The sequence below is a fragment of the Manis pentadactyla genome, chromosome 12 (assembly GCF_030020395.1).
Source record: "Manis pentadactyla isolate mManPen7 chromosome 12, mManPen7.hap1, whole genome shotgun sequence".
Lineage (NCBI taxonomy): Eukaryota > Metazoa > Chordata > Mammalia > Pholidota > Manidae > Manis > Manis pentadactyla.
The window spans coordinates 72,086,634-72,107,727 of record NC_080030.1 but is presented as its reverse complement, the minus strand read 5'-3'; the positions used below and the strand labels follow the sequence as shown (position 1 = coordinate 72,107,727).

At 36.8% G+C, this 21,094-nt stretch overlaps 1 protein-coding gene across 1 annotated transcript in view; it reads left to right on the top strand.

Moving 5' to 3' along the window:
- LOC118932020 (nephrocan-like) overlaps positions 1–18,893 on the top strand; it is a 33,985-nt gene extending 15,092 nt beyond the window's left edge. The window contains exons 3-4 of the mRNA XM_057489313.1: positions 633–1,534; positions 16,920–18,893. Of these exons, the coding sequence (XP_057345296.1) occupies positions 633–1,534; positions 16,920–17,367 (1,350 nt within the window). The 3' untranslated portion in view covers positions 17,368–18,893. The remainder of the gene's footprint in view (positions 1–632; positions 1,535–16,919) is intronic.
- Positions 18,894–21,094: the final 2,201 nt, after the last annotated feature.

Genomic DNA, 21,094 nt, shown 5'->3' with positions numbered 1-21,094 from the left:
TCAATGAAGTACAAATTGTAGGGTAGGGAACAGGGAGCCTAGTTTTCCAAACTGTAATATAGTTGAAAATGTATCTCTGATAGGCCCATCCTAGTGATAGCAATGTCTAGGACACTTAAATATTTTACTTTTAATGCTTAAAAAAATTTTTTTAATGTAATTTATACTTTAAAAAAATCTAAGCAATGCAAAATGTAGATAGGTGGACAGATAGAAAATCCCTTCTAATCTTACTTCCTAGAGTAAGCAACTGTTAATAGTATGGTGAAAGACTTTCAGGTTGTTTCCACTTTCAGCTATTTTAAGGTGATACAACAAGGAATATAGTATTGCATAAATCATTGTGTAATTCCTAAGTACTCCAGTCTAGAAGTCAACTTGCTGGGTCAGTGTGTGAAAGTGCTTAAAATATTTTTGATATCTTACACTGTTAGCAATCATGAATAAAAACAATAAGGACCTGTGTTTCCATACTTTTCCAGGAGATAATTTAAAATACATGCTGAAGGGAAATCTGAAGTACCATTAGTATTGAATGATTTTATATATATATGGTATTTTTTTCCACAACAATCTTAATTTATTGCCTTTCTCCACTTCCCCCCCTCCCGCCATCCCTGCCCTTTTTGTAGCTATGTAATTTCACCCGAATGTTGGCTCTAGAAGATTTTATTCTGTTGGCCAGTGGAACAGAGTCAGTAGAAAATGACACCTTCAAAACTCTGAGTACCTTGAAGACCTTGGAACTCTGGAAAAATAAGTTAAGACGAGTCCCCAGTGCTCTCCCCGCCAGTCTTGAAGTGTTAAAACTAAATGATAATTCAATATATGTCCTACAGGGATCTGATTTTGAAGGACTAAAGAAATTAAAAATCCTTGAACTTAAAAACAATCTGATCTCTTCTCTCTCTTCCCACACGCTCTCCTCCCTTGTCAGTTTGGAAAATTTGATGTTGGACGGCAACAGTATTGAGTCTGTAGCTGGGCAGCTGGTACTTCCCCGTCTGAAACATGTGAGCATGGAGAATAACAAACTGCATCTTATACCAGCTAATTTCTTTACATCTCTTCAGTCTTTGCGATTTCTCAGTTTCAGTGGTAACTTTCTGACTAAAATGCCTGTAAATATGCCCAAATCCTTGTTCTCTTTAAAAATGGAGAGAAACCAACTCAAAATAGTAAGGTTTCGAGACATGAAACACTTGGAAAATCTTTCCCATCTTTACCTGTCAGAAAACTCTCTCTCTTCCATTGATGGGGCACAGCTCCTTGCCAATTTAACTACTCTTGAGCTGTCCCAAAACCAGCTTCAGATGTTGCCCCTCAGACTACCAGCAAGGCTACAAAAACTTGATATTAGCAATAATCTGATTCAGAGAGTTACAGCACAAGACTTCCAGGACCTCCGAGACTTGAAACATTTGTTTCTGGACAACAACATCGTCAGCCTGTTCGAAGCTGGAGCCCTACAGAGGTGTTCCCAGCTCTCCAACCTGGCACTGGAACAAAACCTGCTGTTGTCTATACCTCTAAGGTAAGTGGGCATTATCATTCATGCTAACTCTATAAAGTTTTCTGGAGATTGGGGTGATCAAGCACATTATACAGTCAAGAAAAATAAAGCAATCATAAATTATCTGATAAAGCTATCCAAGGGTTCAGAGGTAGAGGTTTTAAACAGGGCTGTGGCATCTCCAGCCCTCAAACTGAAGCCTGCACTACTTTATCTTGTACGTGGGACAAGATACCAACAGGTAAGATCTATATCTGAAAATACGCAATGCGAGTTTGGGGAAGTATGCTGGCAATCATAATGTGGAGATATTACTTGTGAAAAGTGTGTTTCACTTTTTATATATAGTCTGGATCCAGAAACACGCAGACTGGGCATGCACTTAGCCACTAGCAAAGCAAAGGCAGGAGGAAGACATGAGGGGAAATGTAGTAAGATATTTATATTTTTAAAAAGAATAAATAGTAGGTATGGAAAAAAATCACAACTCTGTAATCTAATATTGTATTTAGTTTGAGTTAAATGTTTGAGAGCCTCATGCTCTTCTCAGTGCTATGATCTTTAAAGGACTTAGCCTGGCTCTGCTGATTTCTCTGTGTGTCTGTGAGTGTACAAGCCCATTAGTGTCTGTCTTACCATTTGTTTGTAGTTGTCTCTTTTGTTCTCCCTCCCTCTCTCTTTCTCTCTCAGTCACACACACACACACACACACACACCTCATACCCTGACACTTAATTTCTCTTTCCAAATATCCCTCCCTCTCCCAACCACTGTACCTGTTCCCCCTAACCAGTCATAATTTATAATATACATGTTTACATTAATGATCCTATCTAAATTTTACTCCATGTTCTACATTTTAAAGCAGATTGGTAAAAAAAAAAAGTAGACAAATAAAGCACTATTATTCTCTTAAAGAAGACATTATGTTGTTTATCATATGTGCCTGTCAGTGGATTCTTTTTCCTTTGATATTGTATAGAAAAAAAGGTTTTCTGCCCTGTCTCTTGTGATTATCAAACTTCTCACAATATATCAATTTCTGGCTTCTATAGAATCCTATGACATTCAATTAACTTATTGTCATTGTTACAGTAATTTTTCTTATCAAAGAGAAAGGGAAAAATTATCTTTGATATGTATAGATATTGATTTTCTTCTAGTTGAAAGGGATTTTTTTATTTTATGGTATGGCAACTGGGTAACTATATACTATACATACACTAACATATAGTATGTGTAACTTTGATGCAAAACATCAGTGATTTTTTTCCTACTGAAATCAGAATTTAAAACATATATTGAGGGTGATTTGAAAGTAATCAATTTCTTTTAATGTATAAGCATGTACATACAATTAATTAAATTCAACAAGTATGTGTTAAACATTTACCTTTTGCCAGGTACTTTACCAGGCACTTGGGACACATCAATGTAATAAAAGAGATAAGACTTCTTGTTCTGTACAGCTTAAATCCTGGCAGGGAAAGAATAATGATAAACATACTGTGCAAGTAAGGTATATAATATGTAGGTGGTATTTAGGGTTATAGTTAACAACAATACAGAAGGGCAGCATTACCAGGTTCAAGACCTTAGAGAGCGGGGGTGGCTGTTGCAATTTTAAATAGGGTAAGTGTAGTAACCCTCATGAAAATGTAAGCTTTGAGCAAGACTGGAAGGAGGCGAGGGATTTAGCTATGAAGCTATTTGAGCAAAAAAGTGTTCTAGACAGAACAGCCCGTACAAAGGCTTTAAGGCAAGAACATGCCTGCAGTGTTTCAAGACTCTAATACTTGTTATTTTGATATTTGTCTGCTATGTTTCAAGGCGTATTTTTTACTACTGCATGCCTTTACTCCAAGAAAAAAAAATGGTGTATAAAATAACTAAAAAAACAAGTTAGGGAGTGACTATGTTATGTAAGGATTCTCAGCAGGCTGGGACAGCAGTGGGCAAAACTGTGAACCCAGTGGACTTTTCTATTCAGGTGACTTGTAGAAAGCATTTGGTTAAGTAATCCTGCTAAGTTTAATGAGTGAAAAGTAGCTTAATTATTAATCCCTTCCAGGGTATGTGTGTTTTAATAAGTGACTACATAAAGCACAATGCTTTTACCCAATAAAGTATATAATGGAATTGCAAGCCTGAGCTAGCCATACTTTTCAAATCTGGCTTCCCATTAGATTTATCTGGAGAGCTTTAAAGAAGTATACTCATGTCCAGACCTAATTTCAAACCAATTAAATCAGACACCCCAGGGTAGGAGCCCAGGCATCAGTATTTTTGAAAAGCTCCCCAGATGAACTTAATGTGCAGCTAGGGTTAAGAACTAGTAGGCAAGAACAATGCGACATGTAGCATGAGATGGGAGTGGGCTTTCTCTCTGAGGGTTAATTTAAGCAAGACAACTGTCTGCTCTGTCAAGAGAACATGGCCAGCTAGGAGAGCAATGTCTTACAGAGTGATTTTACAATTCCCTACCACCTCCACCACCCACCCACTCACCAGGCTTTTCATTGAATTTGAAAGAGGGAATACCCAGTTTTTCTATGGTTTTCCTCCCATAAAAAATTAAACCCAAATATTATCTATTCTTTATATTTGAATTTTAAGACTTTTATTTATGAACCCAAACAATATACTCTTTCCATTTGTATGCTTGTTATCCATACACAAAATTATACTTTAAAATTTAGTTTTTCTATAAATAATCTGTAAACACAGGCAATTTATCTTTTGCTAGTTGCTCACCCAGTCTAACCTTTTGCTACTTGTCAGTTGTGTTATCCTGTCACAAACTATTCCCACAAATCCCTTCTTTTGCCTACTATCCTCCATTCTACATTTCATCAAGAAAATAATGGTAGATGGTTTAAAGTACACATATACTCAAATATCTACCACATTTGCCTCAATGTGTTAATTGAGATAGAAAAGAATGCCTAACAACTATAAAGTGCTTACTAAGACCAGCAATGAATGTACATGTATGTGTTATTCCCTGTTACTCCTTACGACAATCCCCTGAAGGTAGTAGGTATAATATTTTGCCTATTTTACAGATTAGGACATTCAAGTTAAGAGGTATCAAGAAACTTAATCAAAGTCACATCATCACTGAACAGTGGAGCAAAGATGAAAACTCCAGAGCCAGGGAATTTTACCCACCACAAAATCACCTGCCTCCCAGATTGACTCTACTGCCAAAATACACTGTGCTACTTAGAACTTAAAGTGTCCAAGACCCAAGTCTCACTTTTTGCACTTCTTGTTTCACCAATCTGCAGTTCAGTGAACAAATGTACATTACCTAGTATCTTCTTTACCTATAATTTGGATAATTCAAATCCAGAATAGCTTTCTACAATCCAAGATAGTTAGCGTTTTATTTTACACTCAGGCACCACCTACTGGCAAGAGGAAGTGTGCCTCTTTTTTTACTCTGAAAAGCAACAGGACCCATAGAACAAGTAGCATCTTTAGAAACATTTTTGTCTTAAAACATGGGCTACGTTTTTATATCAATCAGACTTATAAAGCCAAATTAAATCAAAACAGTAATATGACTGCTGAAAGGTCACAAAACCAGGAAATTAGCGATTTCTCTTACAATGTCATTTTGATTATAACATCTACTAAAACATGAAAGAAAAAAAGAGACACTCCTAAGAAGAGGTACATGTTTTGGCTCTCCGGCCCAGAACAGAATACAGTGGACCCTTGGACAATGGATGGTTAGGTGCACTGACCCCCATCCTCCACACCAACATCAAAAATCCACAGAGAAGTTTTGATTCCCCAAAACTACTGATAGCCTCCTTTGACTGGAATCCTTACCAGTAGATGACATAGATGTATTTTTAAGAGTATGTGTATTATATACTCTATTCTTAGTATACAATAAAAGAAGCTAGAAAAAAATTTTTTTCAAGTTGTCACAAATCTCCAAAATATTTTGCAATGTATTTATTGAAAAGAGTACATGTATAAGTGGAAACCCATGTTGCTCAAGGATCAACTGTAATTGTATTTGTGTTTTAAAAAAACTTGACTTGCTCATACTAATTAGTTGACATTTATTATGTGACTTCTGTGTACTGAGCACTTTCGTCTGTAGGGTGGAAAACCAGAAGACTTAAGAAGCTACATAACTTACCTGAAGTCACACCCTGGTAACAGAATGACCAAAGTTAGAAATCAAGTCTTACAAAGTAGACTCAGCTCTTGGGTTTCCTCTGCCCTATCTTTACTCAGTAATGCTCCCTTGTACTCTCGGTGGTAATGGATTCTTGCTCACTGCTACACCTTACTATATTAGTAATCCATCTTTCCTTGGGGGAAAAAAAGCTGTATGTAAGAGATTTTCTGTATAACTTTTAGAGATGTACCTTATATAAGCTGGTGTGTGCACAAAATTACAGTGTCCTGGGGATTAATTTCACATTGAATTTAATTATCAAACTGTTAAAATGTATGAAGTTATTTTCCCTGGTAAGTTAATCAACTTTATTAGGTAAGTTTTATCCCAACTAAGTAAAGGCACTTAAAATAAAACTTTAAAGTATCCAGAAGCCACAAATACTTATTTATGTAACATACCTTACAGTTTAGAATATGAGTATAGATGTAAAATATATAAATATAAATTTGTATAAATATAAAAAGAAAAGAAAAATCCAAGAGCAAAATTTAGGCTAAGTGCCAGTAAACTAAAAGGTTAAACTTTTTGGAATGAAATTCAAATTAGAATAATAAGCAAAAGGTAGTATTTTCATAAAATATGGCTAAATTCATTTATTTTTTGTTTTTGATATAGCAGTCATATGACTGGGACAACCACAATAAATACTAAAAGGCATGAATGTACACATAATGTGTTCACTCTGTGTAAAAATAGCATTTGAGTGGTATTTCAAGGGCCTTTTTTTCCCTCTGAAACTTTCCTACTTCTTACACTTCATAGAAAGAATAGCACTTAATATAAAGTTGTTTAGTAGCAGAAAGATTTTCAGGTTCACAATCATGATTCTTTTTTATTTTTTATCAACAGGTATTGGCATAACATTTTTCAAATTGGTATACACAATTAAAAAAACTTTTTCCTGATTGTAAAGCAATACCTGTTCAAGGTTGAAATCTTATTGTGCTGAAAAATAAATATCATCCATAATTGCCCAACCAGAGTCTCTATCTAGACATGATTTGTTTTTTATGTATTTGGGATCATTCAATACCGTTTTCTATTTTTTCCACTTAGTATTATAGAGTATTTTTTTCTTTCTTTTCTCTTTTTAATTTTCTCCAAGTTTCACTGTGGACCCGGGGATCTCAATTTGTTCAGTGTGTTGTGAACATTTATAGTTACTAATCTCTTTCAGTGCTCAGGTTCTCCCAGTTTTGGCTAGTGGGAGCCCCTCCAAGCTGGTCCTGTGTCCATGACACATGATTCCATTATCTTTTTAAAAAATTATAACATAATATGTTATAGTATACGTAAAATTTACCATCTTAACAATTTTAAGTGTATAGTTGAGTAGTATTAAGTGTCTGCACATTGTTGTGTAACTTGTCTCCAGAACATTTTCATCTTGCAAAAATGAAACTCTATACCCATTAAACAACAACTTCCCATTTCCCCCCTGCCTCCACCTCCTGACAACCACTATTCTATTTTTTGTTTCTACTCTAAATATCTCATGTTAAATGGACTCATACAGTAGTTATTGTTTTGTGACAGGCTTTTTCACATAGTATTATGTCCTCCAGGCTTATTCATGTTCTAGCATGAGTTGGAACTCCTTCCTTTTTAAGGCTGGACACTTGTACTGCTGCCATATTTTAGCTATTGTGAATTCAATATGAGTGTATAACATAGATGTATAAATATCTCCTTGAGACTCTGCTTTCAATTCTTTTGAGTATATACCCAGAATTGGAATTACCTGATCATATAGTAATCCTTTACAAAAATTTTTTTGACCAACCATCACATTGTTTTTTCATAGCAGCTGCACCGGGTTACATTCCCACCAACAGTGTACAAGGGTTCCAATTTCTCCACATCCTTGCCAACACTTGTTACTTTCTGCTTTTTTTGGTAGCAGCCACCCTTATGGGTGTTTCACTAATCTTTGAACATTTCATTGCATCCTGGCTGAGACATTCCTGTTTACCTCATGCTAGAAATGGAATCAGCCATTTCTCCAAGAAGCTTTGCTACTTTTAAGTGGAGATTGTAATTCTTGAACTAAGATCTGTGTGCTCAGTGTGCTTATGCTTTTGGGGTAGCATTGCTACGAGGGTGTATACTGTTCTAGATCCTTATAGTGTTCAGAGCTAGGAAATGTATTTTTTTAATTATGAACTCACAGTGACATTTCCAATTCATATTTAACATTAGAAAAGGTTTTTCTTTTATATTTGTATATTTTTCCTCTTAGAATGAAAGTTTTGGTTCCTAACATTACTACATTTACTTGTTTTGTCTTACAGTATTCATTTGAAAGTTTCAGTATTTCATTAGTAGCAGTAGTATTAACAATAAGCATACTGAGAGTAATTCCTTTGTAGGTCCTTATATCCTTAGAATGTAAGGCTTAGATATACACACTAAGGATATTCAGTCAGTGTTGTGAACATTTATAGTTACTAATCTCTTTTGGTGCTCAGTTTCTCCCAACTTTGGCTAGTGGGAGCCCCTCCAAGCTGGTCCTGTGTCCATGACACATGATCCCATTATCTTTTTTAAAAATTATAACATAATATGTTATAGTATACATAAAATTTACCATCTTAACAATTCTAAGTGTATAGTTGAGTAGTATTGTCTACACATTGTATTTTTTTCTTTATATGGTTATATTGCCAACATAAACATTTGATTAATTAATTGCATTTGTTTCTGCTTGTGTTCATTTTTAGAGTTTGATTTTGTTTTATTTGTTTTGTGAACATATAAAACATAAACATGATTCCAAAGTTAAAACCATATGGAACTAAAAAGAAAAGAAATACTACCATTTGTAACAACATGGATGGATCTAGAGGAAATGATCAGTGAAATAAGCCAGGCAACGAAAGACAAATACCAAATGATTTCACTCATTTGTAGAAGCAAAACTGAAGGAATGACACAGCAGCAGACTCACAGACTCCAAGAAGGGACTAGCAGTTACCAAAGGGGAGAGGTTGGGGAGGATGTGTGGGGAGGGAGAAAGGGATTAAAGGGCAATATAATTCGCAATCACAACATAGATAGGTCACAGGGAAGGCAGTACAGCACAGAGAAGGCAAATGATGCCTCTATAGCATTTCACTCTGCTGATAGACAGTGACTGCAATAGGGTTGGGGTGAGGACTTGATAATAGGGGTGAATATTGAAACCACAGTGTTGTTTATGTGAAACCATCATAAGATTGTGTGTCAATGATACTTTAATTTAAAAAAATGAAAAAAAAAAACATATGGAACCAAACACTCCCTATGGGTAACCATTTTTATTCACTTCTGGTTTATCAGGCTTTTTGTTTTTCAAAAGTAAGCGAATACGTGCACGTGTTTTCTTACTTCCCTCTTACACAAAACTAACCTACTATTATAGTATTCCACTTCTTGCATTTTTCCCATTAGCAATACTTTCATTCAATACTTCCATTACCAATATAAATTATTTTATGATAATTTATAGAGATCAACCTTTTTAGAGACATTTCTTTTTAAGGGCTGCACAGTAGTTCTTTACTGTTGTACTGGTTGTTTGAAATCTTTTGCTTTTATAAATAATGCCATAATAAATACACAAATGCTGTTTTATATTTGTGAAGTCATATTTTCAGAGGGTATACCTAGAAGTGAGATTGCTGGGTTGAAGGTTAAATACATGTTGCTTTGTTAAGCTTTGCTAAATTTTCCTCCATAGAGACTGTGCCTTTTTGCCTTCCACCAAGCTATGTGTGAGAATATCTGTTTCTTCATATCTTTGCCCATGGAATCTAGTATTAAGGATTAAGCTGTTAACCAGTCAGATAGGTTAGAAATGGCATCTATGATGGTTTTATTTTTCATTTCTCTAGTCTCACTGTGATTGAGCACTACAGTGAGGGCTTTGCCTTTCTGTTTATGTGGACTTCCATTCATGATTTTTGCCCATTTTCAGTCATTTTAAAACTTTTTCTTTCCAATTTTTAAAGTCCTCTGTATATCATGGAGATTAGCTCTTTGGGATATAAGGTAGACCTATTGCCCCCTGTTTAACTTTTGTCTTTTGACTTTGCATATGTCTTTGCATGCAGTTTCTTTCTTCTTAATGTAGTTGATTTATATATTTTATTTATTTATCTATCTATCTATTTATTTATTTATTTTTATTAGGGTATTATTGATATACACTCTTATGAAGATTTCACATGAAAGAACAATGTGGTTACTACATTTACCCATATTATCAAGTCTCCACCCATACCCCAATGCAGTCACTGTCCATCAGTGTAGTAAGATGCCACAGATTCACTGTTTGCCTTCTCTGTGATACACTGTTTTCCCTGTGAACCCCCAAACCATGTGTCCTAAACATAGTACCCCTCAATCCCCATCTCCCTCCTTCCCGACCCGCCCTCCCACACCTCTCCCCTTTGGTAACCACTAGTCACTTCTTGGAGTGTGTGAGTCTGCTATTTTTCCCTTCAGTTTTGCTTCGTTGTTATACTCCAGATATGAGGGAAATCATTTGGCACTTTCTCTTTCTCTGCCTGGCCTATTTCACTGAGCATAATATCCTCCAGCTCCATCCATGTTGTTGCAAAAGGTAGGATTTGTTTCTTTCTTATGGCTAAATAGTAATCCATTGTGTATATGTACCACATCTTCTTTATCCATTCATCTACTGATGGACACTTAGGTTGCTTCCATGTCTTGGCTATTGTAAATAGTGCTGCAATAAACATAGGAGTGCATATGTCTTTTCGAGTTTGAGAAGTTGTATTCTTTGTGTAAATTCCAAGGAGTGGGATTCCCGGGTCAAATGGTATTTCTATTTTTAGGTTTTTGAGGAACCTCCATATTGCTTTCAACAATGGTTGAACTAGCTTACATTCCCACCAGCAGTGTAGGAGGGTTCCCCTTTCTCCTCATCCTCACCAGTATTTGTTATTCTTAGTCTATTCGATGCTGGACATCCTTACTGGTGTGAGGTGATAATCTCATTGTGGTTTTAATTTGCATTTCCCTGATAATTAGTGATGTGGAGCATCTTTTCATGTGCCTGTTGGCCATCTGAATTTCTTCTTTGGAGAACTGTCCCTTCATAACCTCTGCCCATTTTTTAATCGGGTTATATGCTTTTTGTGTGTTGAGGTATGTGAGTTCTTTATATATTTTGGATGTTAAACCCTTGACGGATATGTCATTTAGAAATATATTCTCCCATACGGTAGTATGCTTTTTTGTTCTGTTGATGGTGTCCTTTGCCATACAGAAACTTTTTAGTTTGATGTAGTGCCATGTGTTCATTTTTGCTTTTATTTTCCTTGCTTAAGGAGATGCATTCAGGAAGAAGTTGCTCATGTTTATATTCAGGAGATTTTAGCTTATGTGGTCTTCTAAGAGTTTTATGGTTTCATGACTTACATTACGGTCTTTGATCCATTTATAGCTAATTTTTGTATACAGGGTTAAACAATAATCCAGTTTCATTCTCTTGCATGTAGCTGTACAGTTTTTCCAACACCAGTTGTTGAAGAGTCTGTTATTTACCCATTGTATGTCCATGGCTCCTTTATCATATATTAATCGACCATATATGGTTGGGTTTATATCAGGGCTCTATAGTCTGTTCCATTGGTCTATGGGTCTGTTCTGTGCCAGAACCAAATTGTCTTGATTACTGTGGTTTTGTAGTAGAGCTTAAAGTTGGAGAGCATAATCACCCCAGCTTTATTCTTTCTTCTCAGGATTGCTTTGGCAATTCCGGGTCTTTGTGGTTCCATATGAATTTTATTTTATTTTTTTCTTCTTTTCCATATGAATTTTAGGATGAGTTGCACTAGTTCATTGAAGAATGCTATTGGTATTTGATAGGAATTGCACTGAATCTGTAGATTGCTTTAGGCAGGACGGCCATTTTGACAATATTAATTCTTCCTATCCATGAGCACGGGATGTGTTTCCTTTTATTGGTATCTTCTGCAGTTTCTCTGATGAGTGTCTTTTAGTTTTCAGAGTATAGGTCATTCACTTCCTTGGTTAGGTTTATTTCTAGATATTTTATTCTTTTTGAAGCAACTGTGAATGGAATTGTTTTCCTGATTTCTCTTTCTGCTAGTTCATCGTTAGTGTATAGGAATGCCACAGATTTCTGTGCATTAATTTTGTATCCTGCAATGTTGCTGAATTCAGATATTAGATCTAGTAGTTTTGGAGTGGATTCTTTAGAGTTTTTTATGTACAATATCATGTCATCTGCAAACACAGACAGTTTAACTTCTTCCTTGCCAATCTGGGTGCCTTTTATTTCTTTGTGCTGTCTGACTGCCATGTCTAGGATGTCCAGTACTATGTTGAATAAAAGTGGGGAGAGTGCGCATCTTTGTCTTGTTCCCAATCTTAAAGGAAAAGCAATCAGCTTCTCACTGTTAAGTATAATGTTGGCTATGGGTTTGTCATATATGACCTTTATTATGATGAGGTACTTGCCCTCTATACCCATTTTGTTGAGAGTCTTTATCATGAATGGTTGTTGAATTTTGTCAAATGCTTTTTCAGCATCTATGGAGATGATCATGTGGTTTTTGTCCTTTTTGTGGATGTGGTGGATATGCTGATAGATTTTCAAATGTTGTAACATCCTTACATCACCAGAATAAATCCTACTTGATCATAATGGATGATCTTTTTAATGTATTTTTTAATTTGGTTTGCTAATATGAATATTTTTGCATCTATGTTAATCAGGGATATTGGTCTGTAATTTTCTTTTTTTGTGGTGTCTTTGCCTGGTTTTGGTATTAAAGTGATGCTGGCCTCATAGAATGAGTTTGGAAGTATTCCCTCTTCTACTCTTTGGAAGTAGAAGGAGGATGGTTATTAGGTCTTCACCAAATGTTTGATAAAATTCAGCAGAGAAGCCATCTGGTTCAGGAGTTTTTCTTAGGTAGTTTTTTGATTACCAATTCAATTTCTTTGCTGGTAGTTGGTCTATTCAGATTTTCTGTTTCCTACTGGATCAGCCTTGGAAGGTTGTATTTTTCTAGAAGTTTGTCCATTTCTTCTAGGTTATCCAGTTTGTTAGCATATAATTTTTCATAGTATTCTCTAATAATTCTTTGTATTTCTGTGGTGTCCATAGTGATTTTTCCTTTCTCATTTCTGATTCTGTTTATGTGTGTAGACTCTCTTTTTCTTTGATAAGTCTGGCTAGGAGTTTATCTATTTTTGTTTATTTTCTTGAAGAACCAGCTGTTGTTTTCACTGATTCTTTCTATTGTTTTATTCTTCTTGATTTTATTTATTTCTGCTCTAATCTTTATTATGTCCCTCCTACTGACTTTTGGCCTCATTTGTTCTTCTTTCCTAGTTTCATTAATTGTGAGTTTAGACTGCTTATATGGGAGTGTTCTTTCCTCAGGAAGGCCTGTATTGCAATATACATTCCCCTTAGCATGACCTTTGCTACATCCCACAGATTTTGCAGTGTTGAGTCATTGTTGTCATTTGTCTCCATATATTGCTTGATCTCTGTTTCTATTTGGTCATTGATCCATTGGTTATTTAGGAGTATGGTATGAAGCCTCCATGTGTTTGTGGATTTTTCCTTTCCTTGCATAATTTATTTCTAGTTTCATACCTTTGTGGTCTGAGGAACTTGTTGGTACAATTTCAACCTTTCTGAATTTACTGAGGCTCTTTTTGTGGCCTCGTATATGATCTATTCTTGAAAATATTCCACATGCACTTGAGAATGTGTATTCTGCTGCTTTTGGGTGTAGAGTTCTAGGTCCACCTGTTGTAATGTGTTGTTCAGTGCCTCTGTGTCCTTACTTATTTTCTGTCTAGTTGATCTGTCCTTCAGAGTGAGTGGAGTGTTGAAGTCTCCTAGAATGAATGCATTGCATTCTATTTCCCCTTTTAAGTCTGTTAGTATTTGTTTACATATGTAGGTGCTCCTTTATAGGGTGCATAGTTATTTATAATGGTTATATCTTCTTGTTGGATTGTCCCCTTAATCCTTATGTAATGTCCTTTTTTGTCTGTTGTGACTTTCTTTGTTTTGAAGTCTATTTTGTCTGATACAAGTACTGCAACTCCTGCTTTTTTCTCCCTATTAGTTGCATGAAATATCTTTTTCCATCCCTTCACTTTTAGTGTGTATATGTCTTTGGGTTTAAAATGAGTCTCTTGTAGGCAGCATATAGATGGGTCTTGTTTTTTTACCCACTCAGTGAATCTATGTCTGTTGATTTGTGCATTCAGTCCGTTTGTATTTAGGATGATTATGGATAGGTATGTACTTATTGCCATTGCAGGCTTTAGATTCATGGTTACCAAAGGTTAAAGATTAATCTAAGAGTCTAACTTAACTCATTTAATATGCTATTACAAACACAGTCTAAAGGTTCTTTTTTCTCCTCCTTTTTCTTCCTACTCCATTCTTCATATATTAGGTATCATAGTCTTTGTCCCTTGATTGACTTTGGGGAAGTTGATTTAATTTTGCATTTGCTTAGTATTTAACTGTTCTACTTTCTTTACTGTAGTTTTATTACCTCTGGTGACAGCTATTAAACCTTAGGAACACTTCCATCTATAGCAGTCCCTCCAAAATACACTGTAGAGATGGTTTGTGGGAGGTAAATTCTCTCTGCCTTTGCTTATCTGGAAATTGTTTAATCCCTCCTTCAAATTTAAATGATAATCTTTCTGGATAAAGTATTCTTGGTTCGAGGCCCTTCTGCTTCATTGCATTAAATACATCATGCCACTCCCTTCTGGACTGTAAGGTTTCTGCTGAGAAGTCTGATGATAGCCTGATGGGCTTTCCTTTGTATGTGATCTTATTTCTGCCTCTGGCTGCTTTTAACAGTCTGTCCTTATCCTTGATCTTTGCCATTTTTATTACTATATGTCTTAGTGTTGTCTTCCTTGGGTCCCTTGTGTTGGGAGGTCTGTGCACCTCCATGGCCTGAGAGACTATGTCCTTCCCCAGATCGGGGAAGTTTTCTGCAATTAGCTCCTCCAAGACACTTTCTATCCATTTTTCTCTCTCTTCTTCTTCTGGTACCCTTATAATATGAATATTGTTCCAATTGGATTGGTCACTCAGTTTTCTTAATATTCTTTCATTCCAAGAGATCATTTTTTGTCTCTGCTTCAGCTTCTTTGTATTCCTCTTCTCTAATTTCTATCTCATTTATTGTTTTCTCCACCTTATATAATCTGCTTTTTATGCCCTGCATTGTGCTCTTCAACGACTGGATCTCCAACCGGAATTCATTCCTGAGTTCTTTAATACTTTTCTGCACCTCCATGAGCATGTTAATGATTCTTATTTTGAAATCCCTTTCAGGAAGATTCATGAGGTCCATTTCATTTGAATCTTTCTCAAGTGTTGTATTTATCATTTTGCTTTGAACCAGGTTTATTTGGCATTTCATATTTGTATATGGCGCCCTCTAGTGCCCAGAAGCTCTACTCTCTGGAGCTGCTCAGCCCCTGAAGCAATGTTGTGGGTCACAGGGGAGTGGTATTGGTGCCTGGGGGGAGGAAAGAGCTGTTTCCTCCTTTCCAGCTGCTATGCCTGCCTCCACTGCCTATTCAGTGGGCCGAGCACACAGGTATAAGCCTCTATGCTTTGCATTTGTAGTTGCTGTAGATGGGGCTTCCCTCTGGCTGGCCTAACACCAGGGTAGGGTTGGCAGGTTTGTGAGCCAGGTGGGGCTGGCCGGGAGAAAGGCTCAGTAGGCTGCATATCACGGAGGGTCCTTTGACCTGTGCAGCCAGTCAGGGAGCTGGAGTGCCTGAAGATTGAGAAAGTTCCTAACCTTCTGGGTAGAGTGCACCTGGATAATTTTGTCTTCCTGTCCTTTCTCCTGAGCAGCAAGCTCTTTGCAGTCCTTGCCCCTTTAGCAGCTCTCTTGTTGTTAGGAAGTCTCTCAGACTGCCTGCCTTTCTTTTGTCCCAGAGCAGCCAGATATGGATCCCTGTTTTCCATAAGTGGCTGGAATCTCAGTCTCTCTAGGAATTCTGCCTGTCTTAGCTTTCCAACCCCCTAATCATGACAGTACCGTGGAAGCACCATGAAATGTAGGTTTGTGCTCCCAGAGAAGATCTCTGGAGTTAGGTATTCAGCAGTCCCAGGTCTCCAATCCCTCCCTGCTCCATCTGGGGTGGGGTAAGGGCTTGGGTCCAGCCAGACCATGGCTTTGGTATGATACCCTGTTCTGTGAGGTTTATTCTTTTTTCCAGGTGTATGCAGTTTGGCACAGCCCTCTTTCCTATTGCTCTTTCAGGATTAGTTGTATCATATTATATGCAGTTTTAGGAGGAAGCCTCTGTCTCATCTCTCACGCCACCATCTTTAATCTATAATTGATTTATTGATCTTTTATAGCTTCTAGATTTTCAAGACATAGTTGGAAGACCTTTCTCATAGTATTAGTATTGAAAAATTATTTTAAAACATGATTTTTATGATCACATAATAATCAATTATCTCTTAATTTCCATGTTAATGGATTTTAGTCTTTTATAATTTTTTGCTGTTACAAATAAAAAATATGTGACAAATATAGTTGTAAATAAATATTTATTCCTTCTCCTATTATCTCCTAGGCTGAAAGGCATGACATTATTTAAATTTGATATGTTTTACCAAATTGTTTCCAAAGTGGTACCAATTTACCTGTCCATGAACAGTTTAAATTCTTACCTCACTACACCCTCAGCAGCAATAAATCTTAAAATTTAAAACCAAAATTATGCTTTAATTATGTATATAAAAACATTTAATCATTTTCATTGCCTTTTATATTCATAAACAATAATACTTCTTCATATTTTTATTTGACATTTTTACTTTTCCTATAATAACTGATTCATGGCCTTTGCCAACTAAAAAATTTGGATCTTAGTGTTTTTCTTATCAATTTGTTTACATGGTCCCATATGGCAAGAAAAAAATTGAAATTTATGGCTAGGAACCAAAAAAAATCAAATGGTTAGAAAGACTATGAGAAAGGATTAAAGACCTATAAATAAGTCTGAGGTTTGCATTTGTAATTAATTTTTCAAAATAAAGCTTGTTTTCTAGCTCCAGATAGGACAGAACAGCACAGAAAAAGCAAGCTGCCTTGACACCTATGTAACAACGGTCATGGCCTCATCATACACCCTGTCTCCATGTTTTTGCAGGCTCCCAGGGACCTTAGCCAGGCTGGACCTAAAAGGCAATGCCATCCAGGATATTGCTGAGAAGGAGCTCAAGGATCTAAAGCAGCTTCAGGTTCTGAACCTCAGGAACAACAAGATCTCTGCTTTAGACCTCAGAGCCTTGGAGGGGCTGCATCGCCTCAGGTATCTGTACCTGGATGGAAATCCGTGGAATTGCACCTGCAGTCTCCTAAGAGTAAGGGAGATCCTGAAGGCCAAGGGCACAGATGTGAGGGGAGGACAATGTGCAGCACCGGCTGAACGACAAGGGGAGAGCTGGATGTCCTCCAAGAAGATCATGAAGCAATGTGAGCACCACTTACATCTCACTGAGAAAAGCACAGAGACCAAAAAGAAACCAAAACCTGAGGAGCTCTCGAACATCAGAGCCAATGTGGACGATGATGATTATGATTATGAAATAGATTAAGTATGTGCTTTGTTTACAATGTAGAAAAGGTTTTTGTTGTTTTAATAGACTTTATTTTTAGAGCAGCTTTAGATTCACAGCAAAATTGAAAGAAAGATACCAAATACCAAGATTTCCCATCTCTCCCTTATCCCCACACATGAACAGCCTCCCCCATTAGCCCGTCCTCCACCAGACTGGAGCATTTACTACACTTGATAAACCTGCACAGACACATCATAATCACCCAAAGTCCATGGTTCACTGTAGGGTTCACTCTTTGTTTTGTACATTCTGTGGGTTTGGACAAATATATAGTGACATATATCCACTGTTACAGTTTCACACAAAGTAGTTTCACTGTCCTAAAAATCCTCTGTGCTTCAGAAAAGTTTTTTAATGCTCAATTTCTTAAGCAGAAATATACATGTAGATATGCAAGACTCTTTTTGTAAGTTTTTCTTTTTTTAAGAATGAAATGAGGGTTAAGATAATTTGAGGTGGGGGGAGGAAAGTAGAAAGGAACAATGATAAGAAGATGTAAGATTCCTTCCTCTTTAAAAATAATTTGTGTTTTATATTGAAGCCTACACAAATAATAATGCCAAAGAAAATCATCTGGCTAACTTCCTGCAAATAGAGTAGTTAATTTTATCAAATATAATGTGATGGGATTTTTTATATGAAGCTGGTGCCTATTGCCCTGCACCACAGGCTTTTGGCTTCAAGCAATAAAAATAGACTAACTTAAGCAAGAGATAATTTATTGGAAACACTGGGAAAAGCTCACAAAGGAAAAACTTGAATAAATCTGGAAAGGAGAGAGATCAGAATTGTTCCAGCACCCAGGCACAAGGACATAATGGAGAGACCCTCAGCTGCTTCAGGGTTTCCTATGGAAGATGAAGTGCCCCATTATTATCACTGTTAGCTTCCCTCTACTCAAGACGCATTTCCTCAGAGGGAGAGGCTGATTAGCCTAGCTTGAGTCACATGTTCGCCCTTGGCTAAGGGATAGTCGGTCTTGTTTGACAGTATTACCAAGACCAAAGGGAAACCAAATAAGGAAATGTAAACTGGCATCTTAAATACAACAGATGTTTCTACAATGGCCTTCCTCAAAAGAGTTGGTTTTGAGTTATATTTAGTTTGTCCCCCCACCAAAATATTGCCCCATCCCAATATATTTCGTTATATTTAGTTGACCACTATCTCCTACTTCCTTTTGATTAACCGCATGCTTTTGAGAGTTGCCTGTTTGGGGATAGAGATGTGATTGTAGAATAATTTTTTTCTATCAGTCTACTTATGAATATGATCTACTGGCAAGTAAATCTGATACCCTATCCAAGTTAGTTCCTTTTATAATTAGTAAGATTTACCTGTTGCAGTATCTTACAAAGTTTTCCATTAAATACTCCTAAAGACAGAGTAAGTGAATAGTAGAGATTGAGTGGATGAGCAAAGACGCTTACTAGAAGCCAAAATTTTCTTCAGTGTCATGTTTTAACGTTTTATGCAAATTTTGCATCACTTGCTTTATGTCCACATTTTCTTCTCCCAAAATCTTTATAAAACTGACACTTCTTGGTGAAGAGCCCCATTTATATTTGTGGTTTGTAGTGTTCCTTGGCACACTGCCAGGCACCCCAAGTACATAAAGGACAGATGCACAGACATAAGGGAACTCTTAACACGATTTGCCCTTTTGCTGTGTGGGGCTTTAACTCTTTCAGTGTGCTAGACCCAAGTTCTCTCCAAGAAAGGCTAAAATGATTTGTGATATGTAAAAATTTATGCCCACAGACACTGCCTGGATATTAGTAATGAGAATTCCCAAGCTGTGAGGGCCTTGAAAAATAATCTAGTTTTTTACAGTTGAGGTTGCTGAGGCTCATAGGGGTGAAAACACTGGCACGTTCACACATATAGGAAGCGGCACAACTACAACTTGATTGTGCCTGGGTTTCTTTCCTTCAGTTCAATCCTCTTTCTACTACAGCATTTACAGCTATGTAACATTCAGTTAGTACATTTTACTTACAAACAAACTCTAGGAGAGTAATATATTCAATATAGAATCTATATTCATTTGCTTTGGTGGTCATAACAAAATAACACCAGCTGGATGGCTTAAAGAACAGAAATTGATTTTCTCACATTTCTGGAGGACAGAAAGCCCAAGATCAAGATGCCATCAGGATTAGCTTTTGGTAAGGCCTCTATTCTTGGTTTTAGACTGCCTTAATGTTAGTCACCTCCTGAAAGGCCCTATCTCCAAATAGAATCAAACTGGGGATTAGGGCTTAACATATGAATCTTGGGTGACACAATTCAGTCCATAACAGTATCTGTCTATATCTATCTATCTATCTATCTATCTATCTATCTATCTATCTATCTATCTATCTATCTATCATCTATTTTAGATTCTGGCACTGGATTAAGTTTATTGATAAATTTACAAAAAAAAAGGAAAAAAGGTAAGAAAGATAAATGGAGATACGGTGAAATAGAAAAGTATAAAGAAGTAAATTCTAGGGCCTAATGATCACACCTTTATACTTATGAAGACTTAAACAAAATCAGATATTTAGCTATTAATCCTGGAAAGCAGCTAGAGAGCAGATTTAAGATATAGGGCAGTGAAATTAGAAGGAAGTATGAAATATGGAATATGAGATGATGTTTCACAATCCTGGAAAGTGGGTGTAGATGAGTGTCACTGGAGTTGGAGAATGGACAGTCATCTTAGGCACAAGGGTATATTTAATGCCTTAGAAAAGAATTACTTGGTGGTAAAGAAAAGGGGAGATAAACTTCCTGAAACTAGTTTTTTATGTTACCTTTATGACTGTATTTTGTCACCTGTAAAATGGGGATTATAGTACTACCTCCTGGAGTTAATTCTTTTGAATTAAACCTGCATAGAAGAAAACATTTTCCTGATTGTCCCCATAATTTGCAAATCTGCTTCTCTCTCCAAAGGGAGACATTGCTCTATACTCTGGATGCCAATCACATGGTGGCATAAGTAAATGGCATCCCCTAGGGTTATGTGGTGGACAACATGTGTCCGAAGGCACTTTTCTTCTCGCACTGCCTGCCCCCAGCATTTCAAGTCACGTGTGATTAGGCCTACCAAGAGTCAGAATTGAGCCACATGAGCCATACCCCTCCTACTGGCTGCTGCCTTGCTAATACAGATCCTGGTTGAAGCCTTCAAATGGCCCCCCTGTAACAGCTTGATTGTTCTGGTTTAAAAAACTGGTCTTCACTCACTTTTGGGAGAGGGGGTGAGAATTCCATCTGATTTCTAATTCTCCAATTATTTCCCAGAAGGATTAACTGAAATGAATGATCTGAAAATAAGCCACTGGTGCTCCTTTCTGGTGACCATGACACACATGGCCACATGTACAGGTACTGCTTTTTTTTTTGGTATCATTAAACTACAATTACATGAGGAATATTATGTTTACTAGACTCCCCCCATCACCAAGTCCCCCCCATATACCCCATAACAGTCCCTGTCCATCAGCAGAGTAAGATGCTATAGAGTCACTACTTGTCTTCTCTGTGTTGTACAGCCCTCCCCATGCCCCCCTCATTATACATGCTAATCATAATGCCCCCTTTCTTTTTTCCCCCCCTTATCCCTCCCTTCCCACCCACCCTCCCCAGTCCCTTTCCCTTTGGTAACTGTTAGTCCATTCTTGGGTTCTGTGAGTCTGCTGCTATTTTGCTC